Raw genomic sequence first — 22,810 nt, 5'->3', positions numbered from 1 at the left:
TTGACAATGGAGAGTTGGACAAAGTCCTCAGGCAGACGTTTCTCACCTGTCCTCCTTTATACTACTCCAATACCAGATATAAATCCAGTGACATATCAGATAAATCTCATAATCTCCATGCAGCAAGTAACAAATCATACTGCAGCAATAAGTACACAAATCAGTAACTGATTGCCTTCAGGTGGCGTCACATGGATACTCTGAGTGGCAATTACTTTTCAAACGGCTTGGAACTTCTTTAAAAAAATGCAGCCTGGGAAACACAGTGAGACCCTCATCTCTACAAAAAACATACAGAAAATTAGCCAGGAGTGGTGGTGTGCACCTCTGGTCCCAGCTACTTGGGAGGCTAAAGTGGGAGGACTGCTTGAGCCCAGGAGGTTAAGGCTGCAGTGAACTGTGATCGTGCCACTGAACTCCAGGCCTGGGTGACACAGCAAGACGCTGTCTCAAGAAAACAAACAAACAAAAAAGTAAAAAAAATGCTATATCAAGCTGACGTGCTCAAGGGCCATGAAAATAAGCTGTTGTATCAGGTCACATATACCATGAGAAGAAGGGATATTTGCTTTTTAAAATCCTCCACAGTTCCAGAGTGTGAGGAATAGTATGTGTTCAGGGAAATGCAATTGTTCTTCAGAAGGTCAAACCGCTAAACTGTAAATAATACACACAAAGTTTGGCACCAATTCCTCAAACATCGGAATTCTCATCTCCTGTAGGGTTTCAAAAGTGAATAGGTTCATATTTTCTTATAAAAGTTTCTGAATTATTTGGCTTCTTATAATTTAAGTTTCTTCAACTCACTTTAAGTAATTAAAAGATCCTCGTGGATAGGCTATTTAAGCACTTTGATCATTTCACAGTCCAAGTAACAGGCAAAGAGTGCCCTCCCTTAATGATGTTCATGATCCAAAAGATCAGCTCAGTCATCAGTGCTTTCAAAATTCACCAAAGAAAATCATCTGAACGTTTCTGCTTTGCAGGAACTTGCAGCTCAACAGAAGCAAATGTACTCCAGCTGAATCTGAGGGGAGGGAGGCTCTCTGCTGGCACCAGGGGGAGGGGGCGCGTGCTTGGCTCCTCTGAAAGCCCAGGGTGATGCTTTTCATAATCAGCATGCCCTTCGACTTCTCTATTATTTAATCAAACAGCAGCAGAAAGCCATTTTAGTAAGGAAAGCTACATGGGTCTTTCTGCTTGGGGGCCTGGAATTTAAACAGGCTACTGACCGAGGATATTAATACAAAAACCATCTACTCAACATGAAAGAGGAAGGAAGATCACAGAGGAAGGAAGGGGAAACAAGGCTCCCTCCCAACTTGGTGCCCTGATCCCTGGAGACTCAGAGGCACAGAAGCACTGATCCACTCACCCTTCGGCCCCTGGAAGGAGCTGTTTGTCTCCCCCGCTGGGCTCCGGGGCATCATCTTCCTCGGAGGAGCCAGCGCTGGAGGACTCCTCATCGCTGTCGGCCAGACAGAATGCCCGGGGCCTGCAACTGGACAGAGAGAGTCACCACCACTGCCTGCCCTCTCCCAAGCTCTGCTTAGAGGGAGAGAACACATACACTCATGCACACACACTCTACCACAACAGGGTTGGGATGTAACTGTTACTACACCTCGTCATTCTCTCCAACTCATCCAGAAGAGAAGAGCCCCAATCCAAGAATCCTTGGATCAGCATGGATGCTCAGGGCACTCTTCAGCACCAAAGCCTCTGACAGGACCACAGAGGACCTGGGCCCAGAAGAGTTTGCTTTTGAGTATGCATCAGAAGGACAGGTGGTGGGAGTGTGATGCACACGTAAAATGCAGTGATTTCAATCAGCAGTGCAGCGGGAGCCACATGGGATGATGAACAGAAAGAGTGGATGGCTGCAAGGGTGAGGTGACAGCTTATGCTGATGACACGGCCACTTCTCACCAATGATGGGGTGCTGAAGCAAGTCCCTTGGCTCTGGCTTAGTCACTCTCCAAATTAGTTTTGACTCATGACTTCTTTCCAGTGAAATTACATATTTCACTCCACACCTGCCCTATCTCCTGAGGGTCACAGAAAAAGCCAACAACCACAGAAAAACAAGTCTCAGGAGATTCTAGGAAGCAAATGACATGAGAACCCAGGAACTTTTCTGGAAAAGTTCACATCTAAAGACTGTTCTTTTGACCGAAGTAACGGAAAGCCTCATGGGAGAGCAGTGCTACTCACTCAGCTCTTCAGGGCGGCTGCTCAGTTACAGAGGCATGGGGTTGCAGGATTACTCGCAGAGGTGAGGGGTCCAGTTTCCCTAGGAGGGGACCTGGGGGCTTCTGGGCTGAGCCTCGGGCCTACAGAAAGCAGCTTCCTCCCTGGACCATGGCTTTGCTTCAGAAGGTACTGGCAGGGCTGTTATCTGAGCCCAGAGACTTAATGGGACAAAATGAACAAGGGGCAGAATAATCTCTGAACACTATTACACAGCCAAATGGTCACGAAGCAGAGGCTGCTAGTTGTATTTCTGACAAGGACACAATTATACGGACGGAGATGGCAGTGGGACTCAGGACCTATCTCCCTGCAGCCACAGTCCTTTGGTTTTCCACTGATGCTGTCCTTGGGCAACCAAAGGCCCACTGGGAAGTTATCTCCTGACCAACAGGACCCAAAGGCACCCAAGGGCACAGCACGCATGCCGGTGTGGAACTGAAGGCCCAGCAATGGCCCCAGCACTGTGCACTGGGAGGGCGGGACTGAAACCTCCGCCCTGGAAACAGGAGCTGGCTGTAAGAGGAGCCAGACTGTGTCCTCCCTGGTAGAACACATAGCTCCTCCTAAACCCCGCTCTGAAACATTAGAGCTGGTGCTCCGGCCAACAGGCTGGACTTCCACATTAAAGGGAAACTCCCTCTGCAGAAACAAAAGCCTCTTGTCTCTGGCCACGGGACAGCACCTAACTGACTCTTCCTCCTTCCATTAAAGGCCTGGCTGGTCCAGGAAATGCTTATATATATCCGCTGGTCACAGAGCCATTTCAGAGCATGCTGTGGTTAGGCAGCCCTCACAGGAATCTTATATTTAAAATGTATATAGCAAAATTCGGGATTCCGATGAAAGCCTAAACCAGGTCTTGGGTGAGGAAAGTCAGAGATGTGAATCCCCAAAGATCACATACTCTTCTCAGAAGAGCATCAGAGTTCTCCGTTAGTAGGATGGCAGTGCCTGGGGCTCTCCGACCTTGTGCTGCCAGATATGGAATCTGTCCCCATAGCACAGGGAGTCTGCTCCTCACCCACACAGCACAAAAGGCTGCCTGCAAGCTCTGGGACCCCAGTGAGATCTGCTGAGCCATCGCCCCTTGTGTCCCCACCAGGGCATATCATCTGGCAGCTCCAACCCTGGGCAGAAGATGCCAGAGGCTAAGTGCTGTGGCAAACTCTCAGGTTACTGACTTAATCCTCTGCAGGTCACAGAACAGGACAAATTTTGTGGCTTGAAGTAAATACTTTAGGTAATGCTATACCAGTTCAAGCAGATCAGATGACGTGAAATTCTGCTTTTGACTGAGTGGTACCTCTGCTCTCTACACTGGGGGCAGTGTTATGCGGCACCCAATACTTAGGAATTCTTTTTTTTTTTGAGACGGAGTTTCGCTCTTGTTGCCTAGGCTGGAGTGCAATGGTGCAATCTCGACTCACCACAACCTCCGCCTCCTGGGTTCAAGCGATTCTCCTGTCTTAGCCTCCTGAGTAGCTGGGATTACAGGCATCTGCCACCATGCCCGGCTAATTTTGTATTTTCACTAGAGACAGGGTTTCTCCATGTTGGCCAGGCTGGTCTCGAACTCCCGACCTCAGATGATCCACCCGCCTCAGCCTCCCAAAGTGCTGGGATTACAGGTGTGAGCCACAGCGCCCGGCCCAATACTTAGGAATTCTAAGTGTAGCCCGGTGTTTGCCTGATACCCACTTTTATAACTGAACATGCATTTTATGATCTCAGCACAAACTTCAGAGAAAGACACACTACACTTCCTTGTAGAAGACATGCTGGAATGTAATCAGCCTAACTGTTTTAAACACACCTCAGAATTCCAGATGAATGTGATATCCTTTCAAAGAGACACCTTAAAAGGCTTATTCTAGTTATGTTACTTCTGCCAAAAATCTTTTGGAAATGTCAGATACATAAGAAAAAGTGAATTATTTTATCACTAATACTCTTAGACTAAATATTTTATTTCTTGGTCTCATAATCACCATCGCCTCTGATGACTTCTAGCAATTTCTCAAAGACCCAAACCAACTATAAAGCAGGACAATTTGCTGTGACTCAGGATAGTTAAAACAATGTCAGGTAGCTGGGCATGGTGGCTCACACCTGTAATCCCAGCACTATGGGAGGCTGAGGCAGGTGGATTGCCTGAGGTTAGGAGTTTGAGACCAGCCTAGCCAATGTAGTGAAACCCCGTCTCTACTAAAAACACCAAAAAAAAAAAAAAATTAGCCAGGCATAGTGGCAGGTGACTGTAATCCCTGCTACTAGGGAGGCTGAGGCAGAAGAATTGCTTGAACCTGGGATTGGAGGTTGCAGTGAGCTAAGATCGTGATATTGTACTCCAGCCTGGGCAACAAGAGCGAAACACCATCTCCAAAAAAAAAAAAAAAGTCACAGACTCTGGAGGCAATTCTGAAAAGAAGCTGAAAAAAATGCTTTAAATGAAAAATGCATAATTAGGTTAAGAAGCCCTGTGAGATGTTTGCTTTGATGGGGACCACACTCAAGAATGCATTAATTTTCTTTTGAGAAAACCAGTTCCATACACCTGCCCCAGGCACACATGTGCATACACACTCACAAACTAGACCGAGTCACAGTGTAAACTGCAGGCACTCAGTGCCCAGAACACCAGGGGCCTGGGGACAGAGGGATGGTTTCAGGTAGATGTGGACTAGTGACCTGATGGAGGTCAGATGAGGCCACCTTCTGATTTGGGGACTTGTAAAAAGGGCTCAGACTGCAGTGGTCGAGCAGGAAGAGGCAAAGTGCCTTACAGGAAATGCTCCACTCCCATGCCATTCTTCATTTAAAGGCCACCTAAGAGGCAGAGCGATCCCTTTACTAACTCATTCTGGCCTTCTGCAGGGCAGTTCCTAAAGCAGAGGTGGCTCAGCTCACTATCTCAATCCCATCTGAGTGCCATACTGCCCAAAAGTTATGTTACCTAAAGACTATTTAGGACAAAAAGACTATTTAGGACATTAAAAGACTAAAGGAAAAATGCCCACAAAAATGCAGACACGCATTTCAAAGGGAAGAGACTTTGCTAGGGCAAAGCAATACCAGGTTTTAATCTCTCAGTCTCACCCTCAGGGTGCTAAGGTGAGCAAATTTCCTACCAGTAAGGACTTCTTACAGGTTGAGCAGCATCTCCTCAGAGACTCTGCAAGAGCACAGTCATTTGCACACTTGAACAGGAACTGAAAAAAGCAGTGAGATGAAGCTGAGGCCCTGCCAGGCAGGACACCAGGGAGCAGACCCTGACGTGGAGTGAGGCCCTGGACAGGCAGCCAGGGCCTGGAGGAAAGGGCTCCCGCTGGCCAATTCTTCAGACATTCTGCACGTTGGAGGTTTAATATTAAGGAAGATGTCAGTTCCAAAGATCAAACGCTTCAAACAGCTACTACGTATGCTGACTCCTGTCTCTCCTCAGCTACTAAGCCTCGTGGTGATTCCATAAACGCTTCTGACTGAGCATGTGAAGTAGATTCTAGAATCCCTCCTGAGATTAGGTTCTTAACCATGGATGGGCTTTCAGAGGCTCCCAATGCTCCTAGAAACTGTGAGCCAAACAGGCATGTGGAAGCATTTTCTGGAAGAAGGATCCAGTGCTCTCAGATTCCCAAAAGGGTCCTTTCTGAAAAAAGGCAGTAAGGGTCCATTTTTCTAGACCTTTTTCTCCCAAATAAAGTGCTTTTGGATTGTATTCTTCCTTGCTTTTAAAACCAAATGATAGCCATTACACATCAACATATAATTTAACACCCTCATAGGAAGAAGCAAAATATTTTATAACAAACTCTTCTAGAAAAAAAATAGTACTTTAGAAATATAAGTGAAACAATACCGTCACATTCCTAAAGCAGAGGATTTTTTTTCACTCAGTCTAGAGAAGCACAGCTTCCCAGAAACACGTCCATCCTCTGATGGGCCAAAGATTATGAACTTGAAACTGAGCTATGACGGCTGCATGAATAGCAGTGAATGTGGATGCCTACGTGGCAAGCACCTCAGGGACCTGCCTGGTTGCTGCCGCCCCCGATACCATTCCTTTTGCAATGGAGTCCCTGCACCTCTGTGCCCACACAGGGCTTTTTCTAGAAAGGGCTTCTTGCACAAACGTGTCTGCCCAAGGTTGCTCTGCCACACTCCCTTTTTGTTAGATCTCACTTTCAAGACTGCTTCTGCCTCAGGTGCTTCATTTTCTAGGCAGCTGGTTCTGCAACTCTGTCGTCATGAGCTGGATTTACTGGGCTCAGCTATGCGTGGGGCTGGGGTAGGGTGGGGACGGCAGGACCAGGAGTTGAGTCTGACTAGATCAGGATTCCAGCAATTCAAATTAGGGAAGTCTATAAGACTTTGCCTGTCAGGAAAGCCACTTAACTACTCTTGATCTTGGTTCTCTCAGGCTCATGGACTGTGCCTTTATGTCCAAGAAAGTGATGAAAAGACAGGCTTCCTCATGGCTTCACGTGGAACCGAAAAAGACTCAGAAGTTACAGGGTATGAAATGCTATATGGAGAGTTGATAAATATCACACTCACCAGAAAATATAAATCCACAGATTGCCGAATGCAAACATATTTTAACAAATAGAAAAATGAAAGGAAAACAGCACAGACACAGGTTAGATTGCATATAGCTGGTAAAATTCTCCAATTGTTAAAATAGAAACATTTCATTAAATAACTTGAATAAATCAGATTAAGTAAAAGAATATTCTCCAATGTATAACCCAACTCCCCCAATTTGCAGTTACCGCAAGCATGAATAAAAGCATTAGGTCAGTATCAAACCAAGCAAAAGTCTAAGAGCCAGTATCTTATATTTAGACCCCAAGGAGGTGGCTCCTTGTGGCATATTGTTGATTCCATGCAAAGGGCTAAAGATGTGAGAAGCAGCCTCTAGTAAGCATTTTTAATTTGGTAAAAACAATAATGTAATAAATGTATAATCAGAGCAGTCATTTTTAAGGAGAGTAGGGTGTAGAAGTTCCAGCTTATCTATTCTAGGCATTTAAGAGAGAAAAAATTAAGCTTCATTAATTACCTCACAATTTTGGAATATTTACTAAATCAGACAAACTCCGGGCAGCAGATGCACTATCTACAAAGAGAGGAATTTACTAGGCAAGACAATATTGTATTATTTAGGGAAAATGCTTCTCAAAACACTTTAGGAGCACCCTCTGCGCTACAAAATCAATCATCTAATTATAAATAATTCTGACTTTGTGATTAAAGCAGGTAAATTCAGACTGCTCCACATATTGCTGTTTATAACCAGAAGCTTAAGAAAGATCTTAATGATTCTATTTGAGGATCATTTTATTGCTTGGATGAGTCTGCCCTGCTTGTCTGAGTCAGTGATGCTTTCTGGGTAATCAATTTCATGTCTACCACTGCCAGCACTGAGGTCAAAGGCGCTGTCGCTGGGTTGGGAACTCACAGGCCGAAGGGGATGAGACAAGGAAACTATTCCCTGAAACGTTCTGGTCCAGGAGCACTTACACAGAAGCTCATGTAACATCCAGGGGCCACTACACATCAAACCTGCTTCTCAAAGGCTCAGGGAGAGGTTGGTCCCCCAGGATTAAATTAGTAAATTTGTATATAGCCCCTTACCCTTCTTTGCCAATTTCTCCAACCTTCAGGGCTTCAACAAGAGGCTCTTTACCTAGTTTGGTCAAATTCATTTTGGTCTCAAGAGTCATCAGAAAGGACCCATTGTAGGACATTTCCAAATCGATCCAGAGTCCTGGAGAAATGGTGAAAAAATAGAAGTTTTTTTTTTTCCCCCACACATGATTATAAATGAGAGTATAAAAACTTACATTTAAAAAATCTAAATAGGCACCATACTGAAAGTCCATGTATTGTCTGTCTACTAATACAGGCAAGAAGATGACTGAGAGCACGTTATGCCATCGATGCACATGAGAAAAGGTCGTGGAACAGACCTGGTAAACAGGCAGCATCTCGGGACCCATTAACATGGTCCTGGGGAATTCAGTGCACACATCAGTACTGGAAGGCTCCCTATCTTCTGGTTTCTAAAATTTCCTTGTATTTAGTGAGAAAACGTATGCCCAGCAGAAGGAAACGGCTTGACCCAGGGCAAAACCAGGACAAGACATGATGATGATGACCAGCCAGTTACGAGGCAGAAGGGAAGTGTGAAGACTTCACTGTAAGCTGGGTTGTTCAAGAACCACTGTCTTTCTTAAAATTCTCCAGTTTTGGGAGTGGGACACAGAAAATGGCTCAGATTTAATAGGAAGAGTAACAAAAACATTTAGGACTTTTCTTTCTGGAAACTATCCACTAATGGAAACCAAAGAATTAACTTGCAATTCCTAGGGTTATCCAGATAAAAGTGGGTAATCGCTTTGTACCTTGGTCTAAAAATCAGCTCCTCAGGAAAGATATTATGCCAATGAGATCATATCTAAAAGGCTTATAGCGTCATGGAATTTTACTGGGATGGCTGCTGACCAGTGGTTTAAAATGCAAACAGTATGTATCTTACAACTCTCTTCTACTTGAGGATTCTATGATTTGGCAAATAATTTTCTGTGGTTTTTCAGACTTGGGGCTCCAGAAGATGGCATGGACTTTCTATCAAAATGTGACCCTTTAAGTGGGTGTTTCAATGTTAATAAACTTTTATAGATCCTCATAAAACAAATGACAACATCTAAAAGGAAACAGGAAATTAATCTAAAACTGTTGTTCACACACAGCATCATTTTCAAGCAATTACAGTTATAAACAGCCCATCCCCTACATGGCTACCACCGAAGATAAAAGCACTGCTTAATCCCAAGCAGCACTAATGATGTCATTCCTCACTAAAGGCAGGATGATTTCCATTCTGTTTTCAACAAATTCTTCTTACCATAATGGAAGGTAATTATTTTCCATGAATGGCCGGGTTTAATTAAGTGGTATGGAGATCAATTGTGATTATCTTCTTTACAGCAATACTCACAAAACTGCTCCATTTCTTGTTTACATTAAGCAGTTAAAAATAATTAATTAGCTTGCTCTTCAAAGGTACTATTACTGGAAATAAGGGGTATATCTGCTTTAATAAATACATTCAATTTTTAATCACTTCAGTAGAAAGGGGATTAGAGCAAAAGGCCAATATTAATAGATTTTAAACTCAATGTAAAAAAACAACAATAAAGAAGGTATTTATTGTTGTATAGTATTTCCAGCTTTGAGAATAGATTCAAACTACCTGGTTAATATATACAGCCAAACATAATCGTTTCTTTTGAAAATTGTAGTCAAGTTTCCAATAAATATTAATAGTATGTATTGCCTTTGAAAATTGACATATTAAAGACACCAGAATTTTAATTCTTACAAAATAGAAGGTTTTGCTAGTCTGTTTTTTAAATGAAGAGATGTGGATTTAGGATTAGTAAACTGCTGGCTCACGCCCCTGTCACAGGGACATTCCACCCAATGATGTGTGGTCCAATGCCCCTGTCAGGAGCGGGGGCCAGGGGAAGGCCCAAGGAAGAGCAAGGAGCCCAGTCACATAGATTGGGGCTTGCATTTCACTGGAAGTTTCTTTACTTCTATGCCATCAGCCCCCCTCATCTGCATCAAGGAGACCTATACAGCTTCTTCCAGGGAGGACTGTACACCCTGGCACCTGACACAGTCTCCCTTTTTCTGCCTTCACCAGCCCACCCTTACTTCTTGCTCCAGCCTCCCTTGCTGCTGTTGTCAGGAAAGAGGCTGTACTGAGCAGCCACAGAGCCTCGTATCTGAGGATGAGGCTTGGGCATCCGACCGAGCCTCTGCCTAGGGGAGCGGTTTGTTTTAAAGATGCCTCATGAGACCCATCCACAGGGCCCTGCTCAGCCCTCATAAAAATATGAAGGAGTCAAGAATGGTTTAAGAACTTTTTTCTTTCCTGAGATGGAGTCTCCCTCTCACCCAGGCTAGAGTGCTACCTGGTATGATCTTGGCTTGCTGCAACCTCCACCTCCCAGGCTCAAGTGATCCTCCCACCAGTCTCCCAAGTAGCTGGGACCAGAGGTATGCACCACCATGCCCAGCGTGTGTGTGTCTGTCTGTGTGTGTGTGTGTGTGTGTGTGTGTGTGTGTGTGTGTACACATTTATTTTTGGTAGAGACAGGGTTTTCCCATGTTGCCCAGGCTGATTTCAAACTCCTGAGCTCAAGTGATCTGCCCACCTTGGCCTCCCAAAATGCTAGGATTACTTTGGTAGGTGTGAGCCATTGTATCAGGACTGGGAATAGTTTAAGAACTTTTAAAAGCAGACATGAATGGTAAATAAACATTCCAACAAATGACTCTAATATGATGTGCTTGCATTCAGATGAGGGTAACAATACTATTTTAGCATTAAGTGTAAAGAAAAATTTGCTTTTGTAACAATGATTCAGCAGGCAGAAGGTGACTTGAAAACCTGGGAGCACAGGCAACTCCCAAAACTTGGAGCAAAGACCAACTGGTTACATGACAGGTGAGTCAGGAGACCCCTGCCTTGCAAGACTGAAAGATGAAATTAACAGTGACTAGAAGGGTTGTCTTCCTCTTGGGGACTAATGTGGAAACAATGTGAACATGGGGACACACTTGCTCCACGAGCAGCGTCTTCCACTCTCACCCAGCTAAATGCTACTTAATCTAGAGGAAAGCAGTTACAGGGACTTTTCTTTTGTACTCTGGACAAATGGTAAGACTTGGGCGTAGGCATTTCACTGGAAATACTTTCTATAACCATGTGCCTGGCTGGTACTCAAGAACAAAACCAGAAATTGAGGAGCAGGACAATTTTTGATGCCTTTAAATAGGAGTAAGGCAGGCAGTCCTGAGAGGTTCTCTGGGAAAGGGGGCTGGAGGCACGCATACAGTGGGTCTCTTCCACATTAAGGGGTCCTCATGTTGAGAGTTATCCAGTGGTAACGAGTGGCATTGATTATTAATGAGCCCCTATAAAACTGCCACTTCAGGCTGGGTACAGTAGCTCGTGCCTGTAATCCCAGTACTTTGGAAGGCCAAGGCAGGCAGATCACTTGAGGCCAGGAGTATGAGACCAGCCTGGCCAACATGGTGAAACCCCATCTCTACCAAAAATACACAAATCAGCTAGGCATGGTGGTGCGCACCTGTAGTCCCAGCTGCTCGGGATGCTGAGGGAGAATGGCTTGAGTCCAGAAGTGGAGGTTGCAGTGAGCCATGATCACCCTACTGCACTCCAGCCTCTGCCCCAAAAAAAGAAAAAAGAAAAAAACCTGGCACTTCATGCAGCAACACCAGTGACAATGAAATAAAACTTAGTCTGTGTACAAGGAACTGCAAAGAGCTCAGAAGCTGTTTTTCCACTCTTCAGCTTTATAGGGGCAGGATCAATTACCAACACCACCACTACCCAGAGACAGTATGGCAAAAATGACAGCTTATTCCACCAAAAAGTGTGGAATTCTTAATATTACACATTCTTAATGCATAATATCAGAGCCCAAAACAGAGATGAACCCCTGCCCTCAGGAAGTGTATGTTTGAAGGAAAATAAAAGTGGCCTAGGACAGCTGGTGCAGCTCAGACCATGATGCCACACGATATCATAAACTGCCTTGGTGCATGTCCTCACAGACAAGGGGTGGCCACAACCGCAAGAGGTTCTTCTGCCTTCGGTCTGGTTTTCTAGTTAACAGACCCCATGGCCTCAGCCCTCCCGTGACCATGTGCATCTAATAATCTCGCAGAGTGGTTCACTGTTTTATTACTATTTAGGCATCTGTCTCACTGGAGGAGGCTCGACAGGACACCTGGTGCTAGGAAGTAGTTAAGGGAACCAAAACTCTGCACACCTGAGCTTGGTCCTCACATTATTTTCTCCTCCATTTCCCTCTACCTATAACTATTAATAGCTGATTTCACTCTGAAAGTCAACATTTGGCATCCAAAGAACAAAACTTCTTAAAATGGAACATTTGATAACATATTATCAAGAACAGATGTTGGCATTATTCAGTTCTGGGACGAACACACCAATAACTGTTGCGCTCCTGGCAAAGAGACTGGTGCCATATTGTTCATTCAGATACTACAGAAACTCAGCAGTTCCTTGTGTATGGATGTGTCTTTGATGACAGACATCATTTTTAGCTTTGTCTGCCTGTAACTGTCCTCTGAAATAGCGCTTCACCCCTTCAAGGTTGACAAGCTGCAAATCAGGGTCTCCTGTCTCCCACCCCAGCCACGTTCCATAAGAGGTATGACTTCCCCTTTGCACACTAAGTGTTTTTCTTCCCGCAGCACAATCTGGCCAGAGCCACTCCTATCAGCCCCATGCACTAGAGTACAGCCCTGCCTTTGCACTCAGGAGCAGGCAGCCCCAGTGGCCGCAGCTGCCTTCTAATTTCACTCTTGAAGTGGGTATGGCAAGAGGGGTGGGCAAGTTATGACTGACTCTGGCTCTGGTTTTCTGTAATTACTCAGGTGGCAAAGTAGCATCAGTCCCAACACTGGATGTGAAGGCACCAGGCATGTAGGTTAAGGTCTGGAACATCAGTGAGGATGACTAAGACAGCTCTGGAGACAGACAAGGTCTCTATTTCAGTGGGACATGGTAATATTTCCACAGAATCTGAGACATTCAGTCTAAACTTGGGCTGTTATTTGGGTATCTTGAAACAAGGCAAAACCCAATAGCGTCCTCTGTCCATGTGGACACTCAGTGGCTATTTGCAGTTTTAAATACATGCTACAAACATCTTGAAGACTAACTGAATTCATCTAAGCCTGAGGGGTATGCATCCTTTGATCATTGCTACTGACATAACTGTGGTCCCCTGCTCTGAAACCACTAGTCCCAAGCATAGAAGATGAAAATCTGCTGACAGAAGCGGCCTCACCCAGCCTCTTCAGGATGATTTTATTAATACTAACAAAGTGGCCGGAGAGCAGAAGCTAACACTAATGCTGACTACATGTCACATACTGAGTGCTTTACACAGAACACTGCATCTCTACTACACCTGAATAAGGCATGCAGCACTGCCATCAGCACTTGAAGGATGAGGAAACTGAGGTATATAGTGGTTAGTGGCTTCCCCACAGTTGTACTGCTGAATGGTGTACGAGCAGGGCTGAAACACAGGTCAACTGGCTGTAGAGCCAATGCTCATGACCAGCCTCTGACGGGGCCTAGACTCCCTGGAACAGGTTGGAAGTGTGAGGCTGCTGCTGACCCCAGGCAAGTCACCTGTCTCTGGGCTATGGCTGGGTGGAGAGAGGCAATGTGACTGCCCTTTCAAGTCTGCCCAGTTCTTCAAGGGTTTGGAAAAAGAGCTATGTTTTCTAAATTTTTAGCCATAAGAAAAAGGATTAGGAGAGAATGTACCAAAAATGTACTAAAAAGGTAACCCTGGTTATCTCTGAATGGTGGGATAAAATGGGTAATATTTTCTTTTTTACCTTTCCTGAATATTTCCATTTTCCCCACAATGAGTATTTGTCAAATGAATGAATGAACAAACACCTAACGGAATTAATAAAATGACTGGAACAAACCCTAATGGAATTAATAAAATGACTGGAAAGAGTTTGGCTGAGTGGCAGGCCCTGGAGGCGGGTAGGGATGAAGGCTGAGTAGAAGAGGCCAGTCTGGTCAGGGAAGGGTAACAGACACAGGTTTCTGGGCCTTGCTGTACGGCCTAAAGGAAATAAAGGAGACTCATATATAGCCCACAGGTGGAGGGGCCACTTCCAGGGTGTGTGTGGAGTGGGGAGGCGTCAGAGCTGAGGCAGGAGGAGCATAGCCAATTTCTAAGGGACAGAGCTTGTCCACTGTCCAGCTATCTGCCTTTGGTGGGAAGTGAAGGTGCTCTGGGAAAGGTGGTCATTTAACCTCATTCACTTCACTTGAGACAGGTTGCATGTGTTGGAACAGGGACAAGCCAACATGGCTATCACGTGTGATTTCATTCAGAACCATAGACTTTACTTCTTATAGCAGCAAGGCCATGAAAGGGGAGAATGGCATTTTTCTTTGTTTGTCCTGGTAGGATCTGCCGGCTTTGATATGTAGGATGGTCAACTGGACACTATGGCCACCTCCATGCTAAATGCTCTAATAGCAGCATCCAGGCAGTCATGATACTAAGCCATCCTTAGTGGGCACTCAAAGAGCGCCTCCTTGCTCCAGATGCTGTTTTGGTGCCTTTTTTGTATTGACTCATTTAATCCTCATGACAAGCCTATGAAGTAGGTGCTCTAAGAATGCCTATTTGAGCCGGGCACAGTGGCGCATGCCTGTAATCCCAGCACTTTGGGAGGCTGAGGTGGGCAGATCACCTGAAGTCAGGAGTTCAAGACCAGCTTGGCCAATGGTGAAAGCCCCTCTCTACTAAAAATATAAAAATTAGCCAGTCATGGTGTAATCCCAGCTACTTGGGAGGCTGAAACAGGAGAAGCAGTTGAACCCAGGAGGCGGAGGTTGCAGTGAGCTGAGATCACACTACTGCACTCCAGCCTAGGTAACAAGAGTGAAACTCGGTCTCAAAAAAAAAAAAAAAAAATCCCTATTTGAGAGATGAGGAAGTAAAGAGGTTCAGGGGCTTGCTTGAGGCCATGGAGCTATGGACCAGGCAGTCAGGGTCCAGAGCTGGTGCTCAAAACCAGTGCTGTCTGTTGCCTCAAGAAGAGCATCCCCAGGATGGAATAATCCAACCAGCAGTGGCCAGAATATCCTTTCTGAGCATGTGCCTCCAACAAACATGCACAAGCCAGGAAAGATTTTAGAAAAGAATGTGAGGGGATCCCTTAGGAGGTGGTACTCCTTGGAGCTGTTCAGGGCTCCTTCACCTGGGCCACATTTCCCTGGAAGGTGAGCTCTGCTTTTCAGAGTCAGTTTGCTTGTCGCCCAGATTCAAATTTCACTAAAAGGCAAAATTCCCCCTTAGAGAACTGGAATCCAAAATGCTTATTTATTCCCTTCATGGTCATTTCTGACTTATCATCATAAATGCATCATTTGCGGACTTGGGAAAACCTGATTTGATCAAACTTCGAAAACCCCACTGGTTTTATGTCTTTATGTTTCTTTAATACCATTTTCTCCCTTGTTACACAGGCAGGCAAATCTCTAAAAACGTACCCTCAAAGGAGTTAAATAGCCTCAAATGGACTAAAAACTGGCAAAGTTTTGATCTAATAGTGAAATGTCTCACCACAGCTCCTGCTTCAGAAGAACAGTTAAGAAGCTTGACACTTAGGTGTTTGCTGAATTTTACTCAAAGTCTGACCAAAGCTTCCCTGAGAGTCTGCAGGGTTCAAAGCCACAGGGGCACTTTTTAGATGCTACAAAGACCCGTTGTGGCCCTGCTCCCCTCTTCTTGGAAATAGCTACAAATTCAACAAAGGACAGTCCTGAGATAAGAGACTGCTAATGCATTAGAAAATACAGCATGTACGCTTATTACTTTAAGCCTCTCATGAGGTTTGTGTTAGCTGATCATTCACCAGCTTGTTACACATTTCTAAAGAGGCAAAGAGCAAAAACAAATAGAGAGGCCACCTGAGTTATAGGAAGAAAGGTAGATGTACACTGATAGAGTGAAGATGCTAGCTATGCAGTCAACGCATAAATAATTAGATAATGCTTTTTTTTTTTTTTTTTTTTAAAGACAGAGTCTTGCTCTGTTACCCAGGCCTCAGCCTCCTGAGTAGCTAGGATTACAGGTGCATGCTACCGTGCCTGGCTGATTTTTGTATTTTTAGTAGGGATGGGGTTTCACCATGTTGGCCAGGCTGGTCTCAAACTCCTGGCCTTAAGTGATCCACATGCCTTGGCCTCCCAAAGTGCTGGGATTACAGGCAAGGGCCGCCGTGCTCAGCCAATGCATCTTTTATAATTTTGCATGGCATTAAAACACTCTAGTTGAGCCATTTGCCAAAAATTGAAATGTTTTCTACTTTTACTTTCAGTGAACCAGAAATTACCAAACCTAGAAATACCCAGATTCATCAAGATGTAGACATAATTGAGGGGTTACAGGTGATCTCAACATGCAGGAATTAGACGGACTTCCCTGGATGTGCAAATACTACTCTGGTCTACCTTTCTCTGATATTGATGTGATGCTAAAATGGGCTGTCAGGTGAAATATTGCTGGAGAGATACACTAGAGTTGCTAACTATAGTGCTAGAAAAATCTCTTCATATTTACATCAAATGTATATAATACCAGAAAAACAGATTTCACTAAACACAATTCAAGAGCCATCTGATATAGCCAGAGAGAAAAATAGCTTCCATACTCTACAAATTTTATAAAACGTTTACTTCAAAACAACTATCACTCTCTTGAAAAGCTGTAATTATTTTTTCTCCTACCTCATTCCTAAGCCATTTTAGGAAAAATGTAAATATGGTTTAAGTGGAAAGAGGCTCACTTGGCAAGTAAAAGCATCAGTGAGAATTCTCTCTGCATGCTAATGGGCTATTCTGGCCTACCTGGCTCATTCCTTTTTTTTTTTTTTTAAACAAACTCCTGTGTACTAAATTTTCCCCATCAAGATCCTTTTAAAACCATATTTATGGTTTACGTGCCATAAGAGATACAAATCTTTACATCATTATCATTTTACGTAAACACTCTCTACAATCTGATCAACTCTTTAACCCCCAACCACAAAAGGAGACATAAATAATGTGTTAGTAACATGTTTTAAAACTCAAATCTGAGAACATTCCTCCAGCAGGGAGCCCTACTCTCAAAATATTGCCTTTGAATATACTGTATGTCTTCATTTCTCAAACATGTACCGAGCACCCACTAGGAGTAGCAAGAAACATAAAGACAGAAGACATGAAGGTCAAAAAATCTGCAACCTACAAGTTAGGGGAGGTAAGGATGTGAATACATGAGAGGAGAGGCAGCTCCAGGCAAGGGGCTGGGGCCGGGTCAGCTGTACCTGTGAGGCCCATGAGAAGTGAGTGCAACTGAAATCCAGTCAATGCTCATGCTCTGGCAAGGGCTGCAACTCTCACAAAAGCGCAGGCCCCATCAGCTGGCATGTGGGCATCCTTGGGCTGGAGGAGGCCCTATATAACCAAGAGACTAAAAGACATAGGATGGGGATCTTGGATCTATTCTAAATCAGTTTTTTGTTTTTGTTTTTTTTTTTTCTTTTTGAGATAGTCTCGCTGTTGTTGTCCAAGCTGGAGTGCAGTGGCGCAATCTCGGTTTACTGCCTCTGCCTCCTGGTTTCAAGTGATTCTCCTGCCGCACCCTCTGGAATAGCTGGGATCACAGGCGCCCACCACCAAACCTGGCTAATTTTTGTACTTTTTCAGTAGAGACAGGGTTTTGCCATGTTGGTCAGGCTGGTCTTGAACCCTTGACCTCAGGCGATCAGCCTGCCTTGGCCTCCCAAAGTGCTGGGATTACAGGCATGGGCCCCCATAGTTTTAAGGCTATGATTGTTAAGAGCAAAAAGACATGAAACAGATGACTTAAAAAGTCCTCAACACCCTCCAAACACAAAACCATCATGGTACTGAATCTGCAGCAAAGGGTATATTTAACACTCATAGAACGGTCAGTTAGGAGTTACCTTGGTGATCAACGTAAGGCTTGAAGGCCTGGAGGATTTTTGGCACGGCCACGCCCATGTCCAGTTCCGTCAGCGTGAGCTCATTCATAAAGTATGGGAGCTGGGGGAAACAAACAAGGAGTGAGACCCATAAGTAACCTGCAAAACATGCTGTTAGAAGTCAACATGCTTTCAGAGAGGATGGTGGCACAGTTTTGGGGACACATCATTTATTTAAGCAAATGTGCACATACCACGTACTAGGCTTTGTACTCCAGACAGAGCCATGAAGAGGTCAGGCCAGGGCCTGGCTCTCAGGGGCTTTATATTAGAAAGGCAGAAACAGGTAAATACATAGCCAATATACTTCCAGAGAGTGATTAGTGCTGCAAAGAACATCAAGCAGGTAATGGGCAGAGGAAACATGTGCTGGGTGGGGGTGGCTGTTTTGGCTGAGGAGGTCAGGGAGGGTTTCTCTGAGGAGCAGCATTTGAACCGAGACCACCTACGGAGAAGGAGCCAGCCATGCTGGTTAACAGCATCCCAAGTTTGCTGAAGTTTGAAGAAACAGATCTCTCTCAGACTCTCAGTGGGGAGTAAGAAATTGCTACAAGGCCGGGTGCGGTGGTTCATATCTGTAATCTCAGCACTTTGGGAGGCCACGGTGGGTGGATCACTTGAGGTCAGGAGTTTGAGACCAGCCTGGCTAACACGGTGAAATCCCACCTCTACCAAAAAATACAAAAATTAGCCGGGCATGGTGGCGTGAGCTTGTAGTCCCAGCTACTCGGGGAGGCTGAGCGGATCACTTGAATCTGGGTGTGGAGGTTGCAGTGAGCCAAGAATGCACCACTGCACTCCAGCCTAGATGACAGAGCCAGACTCTGCATCAATTAAAAAAAAAAAAAATTGCTACATTTCTGATAGGCAAACTTAAATGTGTATGAGAATCCTCGAAAAACAGTACAACCTTTGACCTCATGCTGGACATTTTCTGTTTGCCCCGCCAGATCTATACTCTACTACTCTCTACCCCTGGTGGTTGGTCTGTGTGAACCGTGCCAATGGTCTCTCTTACCCTCCAGCTGTTGGCTGGGCATGGCCAATGGGATACACCAATGGACAACGGATGGGGAGGCACACAGAGAAGAGTGTTGTTGGGCATCTGTCCCCCCGATCAATCTAGTGAAGGCCACAGCTCTTGTACCATAGGCAGCCTCTCCACACAGCTGCCCTGCCCAAGTTCTGGAAACTGCCCCTTGCCTTTGCTGCTCCAGGGAGGGTAACACCTCCTGCTTCTGCTATCCATGGAGTACAGCACTCTCTCTGTGGGTTTTTCTCCATCTGTCCACACCTTTATAAACCTTCCCTTCAGCAAACTCTCTCCAGGATTACTTATCTGAGTGTGCCATCTGCTTCCTGCTGGGACCCTGACTAATACACACCCCAAATCTATCCGTAGGGATTTATTCTACAGGAAATAACATAAGAATACTGGCATCGGCCGGGTGCGGTGGCTCAAGCCTGTAATCCCAGCACTTTGGGAGGCCGAGGCGGGTGGATCACGAGGTCAAGAGATTGAGACCATCCTGGTCAGCACGGTGAAACCCCGTCTCTACTAAAAATGCAAAAAATCAGCTGGGCATGGTGGCGCGTGCCTGTAATCCCAGCTACTCAGGAGGCTGAGGCAGGAGAATTGCCTGAACCCAGGAGGCGGAGGTTGCAGTGAGCCGAGATCGCGCCATTGCACTCCAGCCTGGGTAACAAGAGCGAAACTCCGTCCCCAAAAAAAAAAAAAAAAAAAAAAAGAATACTGGCATCTTACTGAAAAATTCCTACTTCATCTCAAGATTATAGAATTAATTCATCTATATTTTCTCTGCTTGGATTTGTGGATGTATATGTATTTCTTAAAAGTATTTATTCCATTCATAATTTTAGTGTAAGATGTAAATTAGGGATCTAGCTTAATTTTTCCCCAAATGGTCAGCAATCTCAACATACTTATTCAGCAACTAACACTTTCCCTACTAATCTGTTCTGCCACCTTTAAGTACTAGATTCCCACTGCACTGAGGTCTAGACTGAGCACTCTATTTTCAACCAGTACCAAACTGCTTTGACTACTATAGCTTTATAATACACTTTTAAATCTGGCAAGTCCCTACCTCTTCTTTCTTTTCTCCCAGAATTCTCTTAGTTATTCTCATGAGTATTTTCCAGTTGAATGTTAGAATAGTTTTATAAAATTTAGAATAAAATTAAGAGATTTTTAAACATTAAATGTAAATTAAATATTCCACATAAAACAAGGTAGCATCGAGTTAGGCATGGATTTCATACCTAACTTGGCTTGACCTCTTCAGCTGTCTCTCTGCAGAGAAACATAAGCTTTCAGGATTCACCAGTCACAGAATGTCATCTCTGATTTTTTGTGTTGGGGAAGTGTTACATTAAAGAGGTTATAAAGGCCGGGCGCGGTGGCTCACGCTTGTAATCCCAGCACTTTGGGAGGCCGAGGCGGGTGGATCACGAGGTCAAGAGATCGAGACCATCCTGGTCAACATGGTGAAACCCCGCCTCTACTAAAAATACAAAAATTAGCTGGGCATGGTGGCGCACGCCTGTAGTCCCAGCTACTCGGGAGGCTGAGGCAGGAGAATTGCTTGAACCCAGGAGGCGGAGGTTGCGGTGAGCCGAGATTGCGCCATTGCACTCCAGCCTGGGTAACAAGAGCGAAACTTCGTCAAAAAAAAAAAAAAAAAAAAAAAAAGAGGTTATAATGTCTATGATAAACAAAACGTGAGTAGAGACAGTGTTCAAAGGTGTAGTTTTGGTGTTTGCTATATTTGGAAAATCTTTTTCCAAAGCATCAATGTTGTAAGTGGTGTTAGCCTCTCTATCAACCTACAAAATACTACTTGGCCAAGAATGTAACCAAATTCTTGCACATTTGCCCTATGCTTTTTGTCTACTATTGTCATTCAAATGCCAGGTTTCAGGAGCATGCCAAGTTAGAGAGACTTCCAAGGGTGAGACAGGGAATACTGTCACCTCCAACAGCGTTTTTCTTTTTTTGAAACAGGGTTTCACTCTGTTGCCCAGCCTGGAGTACAGTGGTGTGATCATAGCTCACTGCAGCTACAACCTCTTATGGTGAAGTGATCCTCCCATCTCAGTCTTCTGAGTAGCTGGGACTATAGGCATGTGCCACCACCATGCCTGGCTAATTTTTTATTTTTTGTAGAGGCAGGGTCTCACTATGTTGCCTAGTCTGATCTCAAACTACTAGGCTCAAATTTTCCTCCACCTTGGCCTCCCAAAGTGCAGGATTACAGGTGTGAGCCACCGTGCCTGGACATCCAACAGTGTTTCTATGGGAATGTCAGTCTGACACTGAGCCACAGGAATGAATACAGAGACAGCAGGAACATAACTGTCCCTTCTTTTCCTGTCAACCACTACCTGCCATTCCGCACCCTCTGGTCCCTGCAAAGACAAAGGAAGGACCTGAGACAGGACCTGAGACAAAGGAGGGAGCTAAAGGAGCTGGGGACTGAAGAGGACTTGGCAGGGGTAGGTGGGCTCTACCTACTAGTAAGCAGAATGGGGAAGAGAGTTCAGAGGGCCTGGTTACCTATTTATTCACCCGTCTATTCAACCCTAAGACCCTAGAACAGCTATAACCAACCCCCCAGCACACATAACACTCCCCTCCTGGTTCACGTGCCTGCCCTTGAGCAGCCTCCTTCTGTTCATGTCATTCTTCCTGTTCTTTTCAACAAGAAATTCTTTTCTTCCCACCCAAAGGGTACCACAGTAAGACAGAAATTCAGGGGCACATTCTTAATCTCCTGAATAAACCCAACTAGAGACCAGGCATTCAAGTGAATGGGACGTTCTCAGGCTGGTAGGTGCTAAGTTGGAAGCTATATGCCATCACGGCAACTTTTGCTGACATAGGCACAAGAGGCTGATAACCACTGAGGGCCACAGGGCAGTATCTGAGCAGCTGGCCAAGGCCAAGAGCACATTTACTACTGGGGCAGACACTCAGCTCATTTTAAACCCATCACTGGGCACCAGATACACACACAGGGCTGCTTTTTCACAACGTTTAAGTCATCATGTGCAAGGCTGACAATCCAAGATTACAGGGCAAGGCCAGCAAAGAGTTCTCCATATGTCAGGCCTTCTAGGGAAACTAGGCGATCGGGGAGATCTGTGTCATGGGGAAAGCTCAGGCTCCTCTAGGCACCACTTCCCTATCCCCATTTTGGCTCTTGACTGGCTATTAACCAATACCCACTCACTACTAGTCTAAGGCTTAGTTCCTCCCAGGGGTACTTGGATATTTGGTGGCAATCAGTTCTTTTGATAGGGGTGGTGACAGCTTCAAAATTCGGTAGTGTCCTTCTGCCTTCCTGTTTATTCCATTACCCAGGTCTCCTCTGGTCTGCAGGTACTTCACGGCGCAGTGGCTCAGGAAGGGAGGGAGGGCATGGAGGGAACAACACACTGAGGGAGCACACTGCCCGCCTCTAGACTCTGGCACTGCTGGATCTAGGCCACATTTCTCCATTCTAACCTTTTAGTACTTCTGACCTCAAAAAACAAAAGGAAGTCTACGTCTGTGAACTACAAACGCCTCCATGATATGCAACAGGAGAAAATGAAAACAGACTTTTCCTCAACTTTCTCCAGGACGAGGGGGGCACCTTCACAAATAGGGCAGAAGCTCTGTGGACTTCCAGCTCAAGAGAGAAGGGGGGGACCTCTCAATCCAGTTTGGTTTTGGTTGTTGTTTTTAGAGATAAAAGTCTTGCTCTGTCACCTAAGCTGGAGTTCCGTGATGTGATCATAGCTCACTGCAGCCTGGAACTCCTGGGTTCAAACCATCCTCTCGCCTCGGCAACCCAAGTATCTGGGACTAAGTTGTGCACCAGCACTCCTGACT

The 22,810-nt window shown here is 45.1% G+C and overlaps 1 protein-coding gene across 4 annotated transcripts in view; it reads right to left on the bottom strand.

Moving 5' to 3' along the window:
* TEX2 (testis expressed 2) overlaps positions 1-22,810 on the bottom strand; it is a 117,466-nt gene that overhangs the window by 7,418 nt on the left and 87,238 nt on the right. For 2 of the 4 annotated variants that reach the window (XM_032241981.1, XM_032241983.1), the window contains exons 7-9: positions 17,875-17,974; positions 7,888-8,020; positions 1,376-1,501 (exon numbers count right to left, since the gene is read on the bottom strand). In XM_032241981.1, coding sequence (XP_032097872.1) covers positions 1,376-1,501; positions 7,888-8,020; positions 17,875-17,974 — 359 coding nt within the window. Of the gene's footprint in view, positions 1-1,375; positions 1,502-4,640; positions 6,776-7,887; positions 8,021-17,874; positions 17,975-22,810 lie in introns of those variants that run through there. The other 2 variants (XM_032241982.1, XM_032241984.1) reach the window with 2 other exon arrangements.

This window comes from Sapajus apella, unplaced genomic scaffold (genome assembly GCF_009761245.1).
Source record: "Sapajus apella isolate SASKATOON/1434 unplaced genomic scaffold, GSC_monkey_1.0 scaffold48, whole genome shotgun sequence".
NCBI classification, from domain to species: Eukaryota; Metazoa; Chordata; class Mammalia; order Primates; family Cebidae; genus Sapajus; species Sapajus apella.
This window is presented reverse-complemented; position numbering and strand designations above follow the sequence as displayed.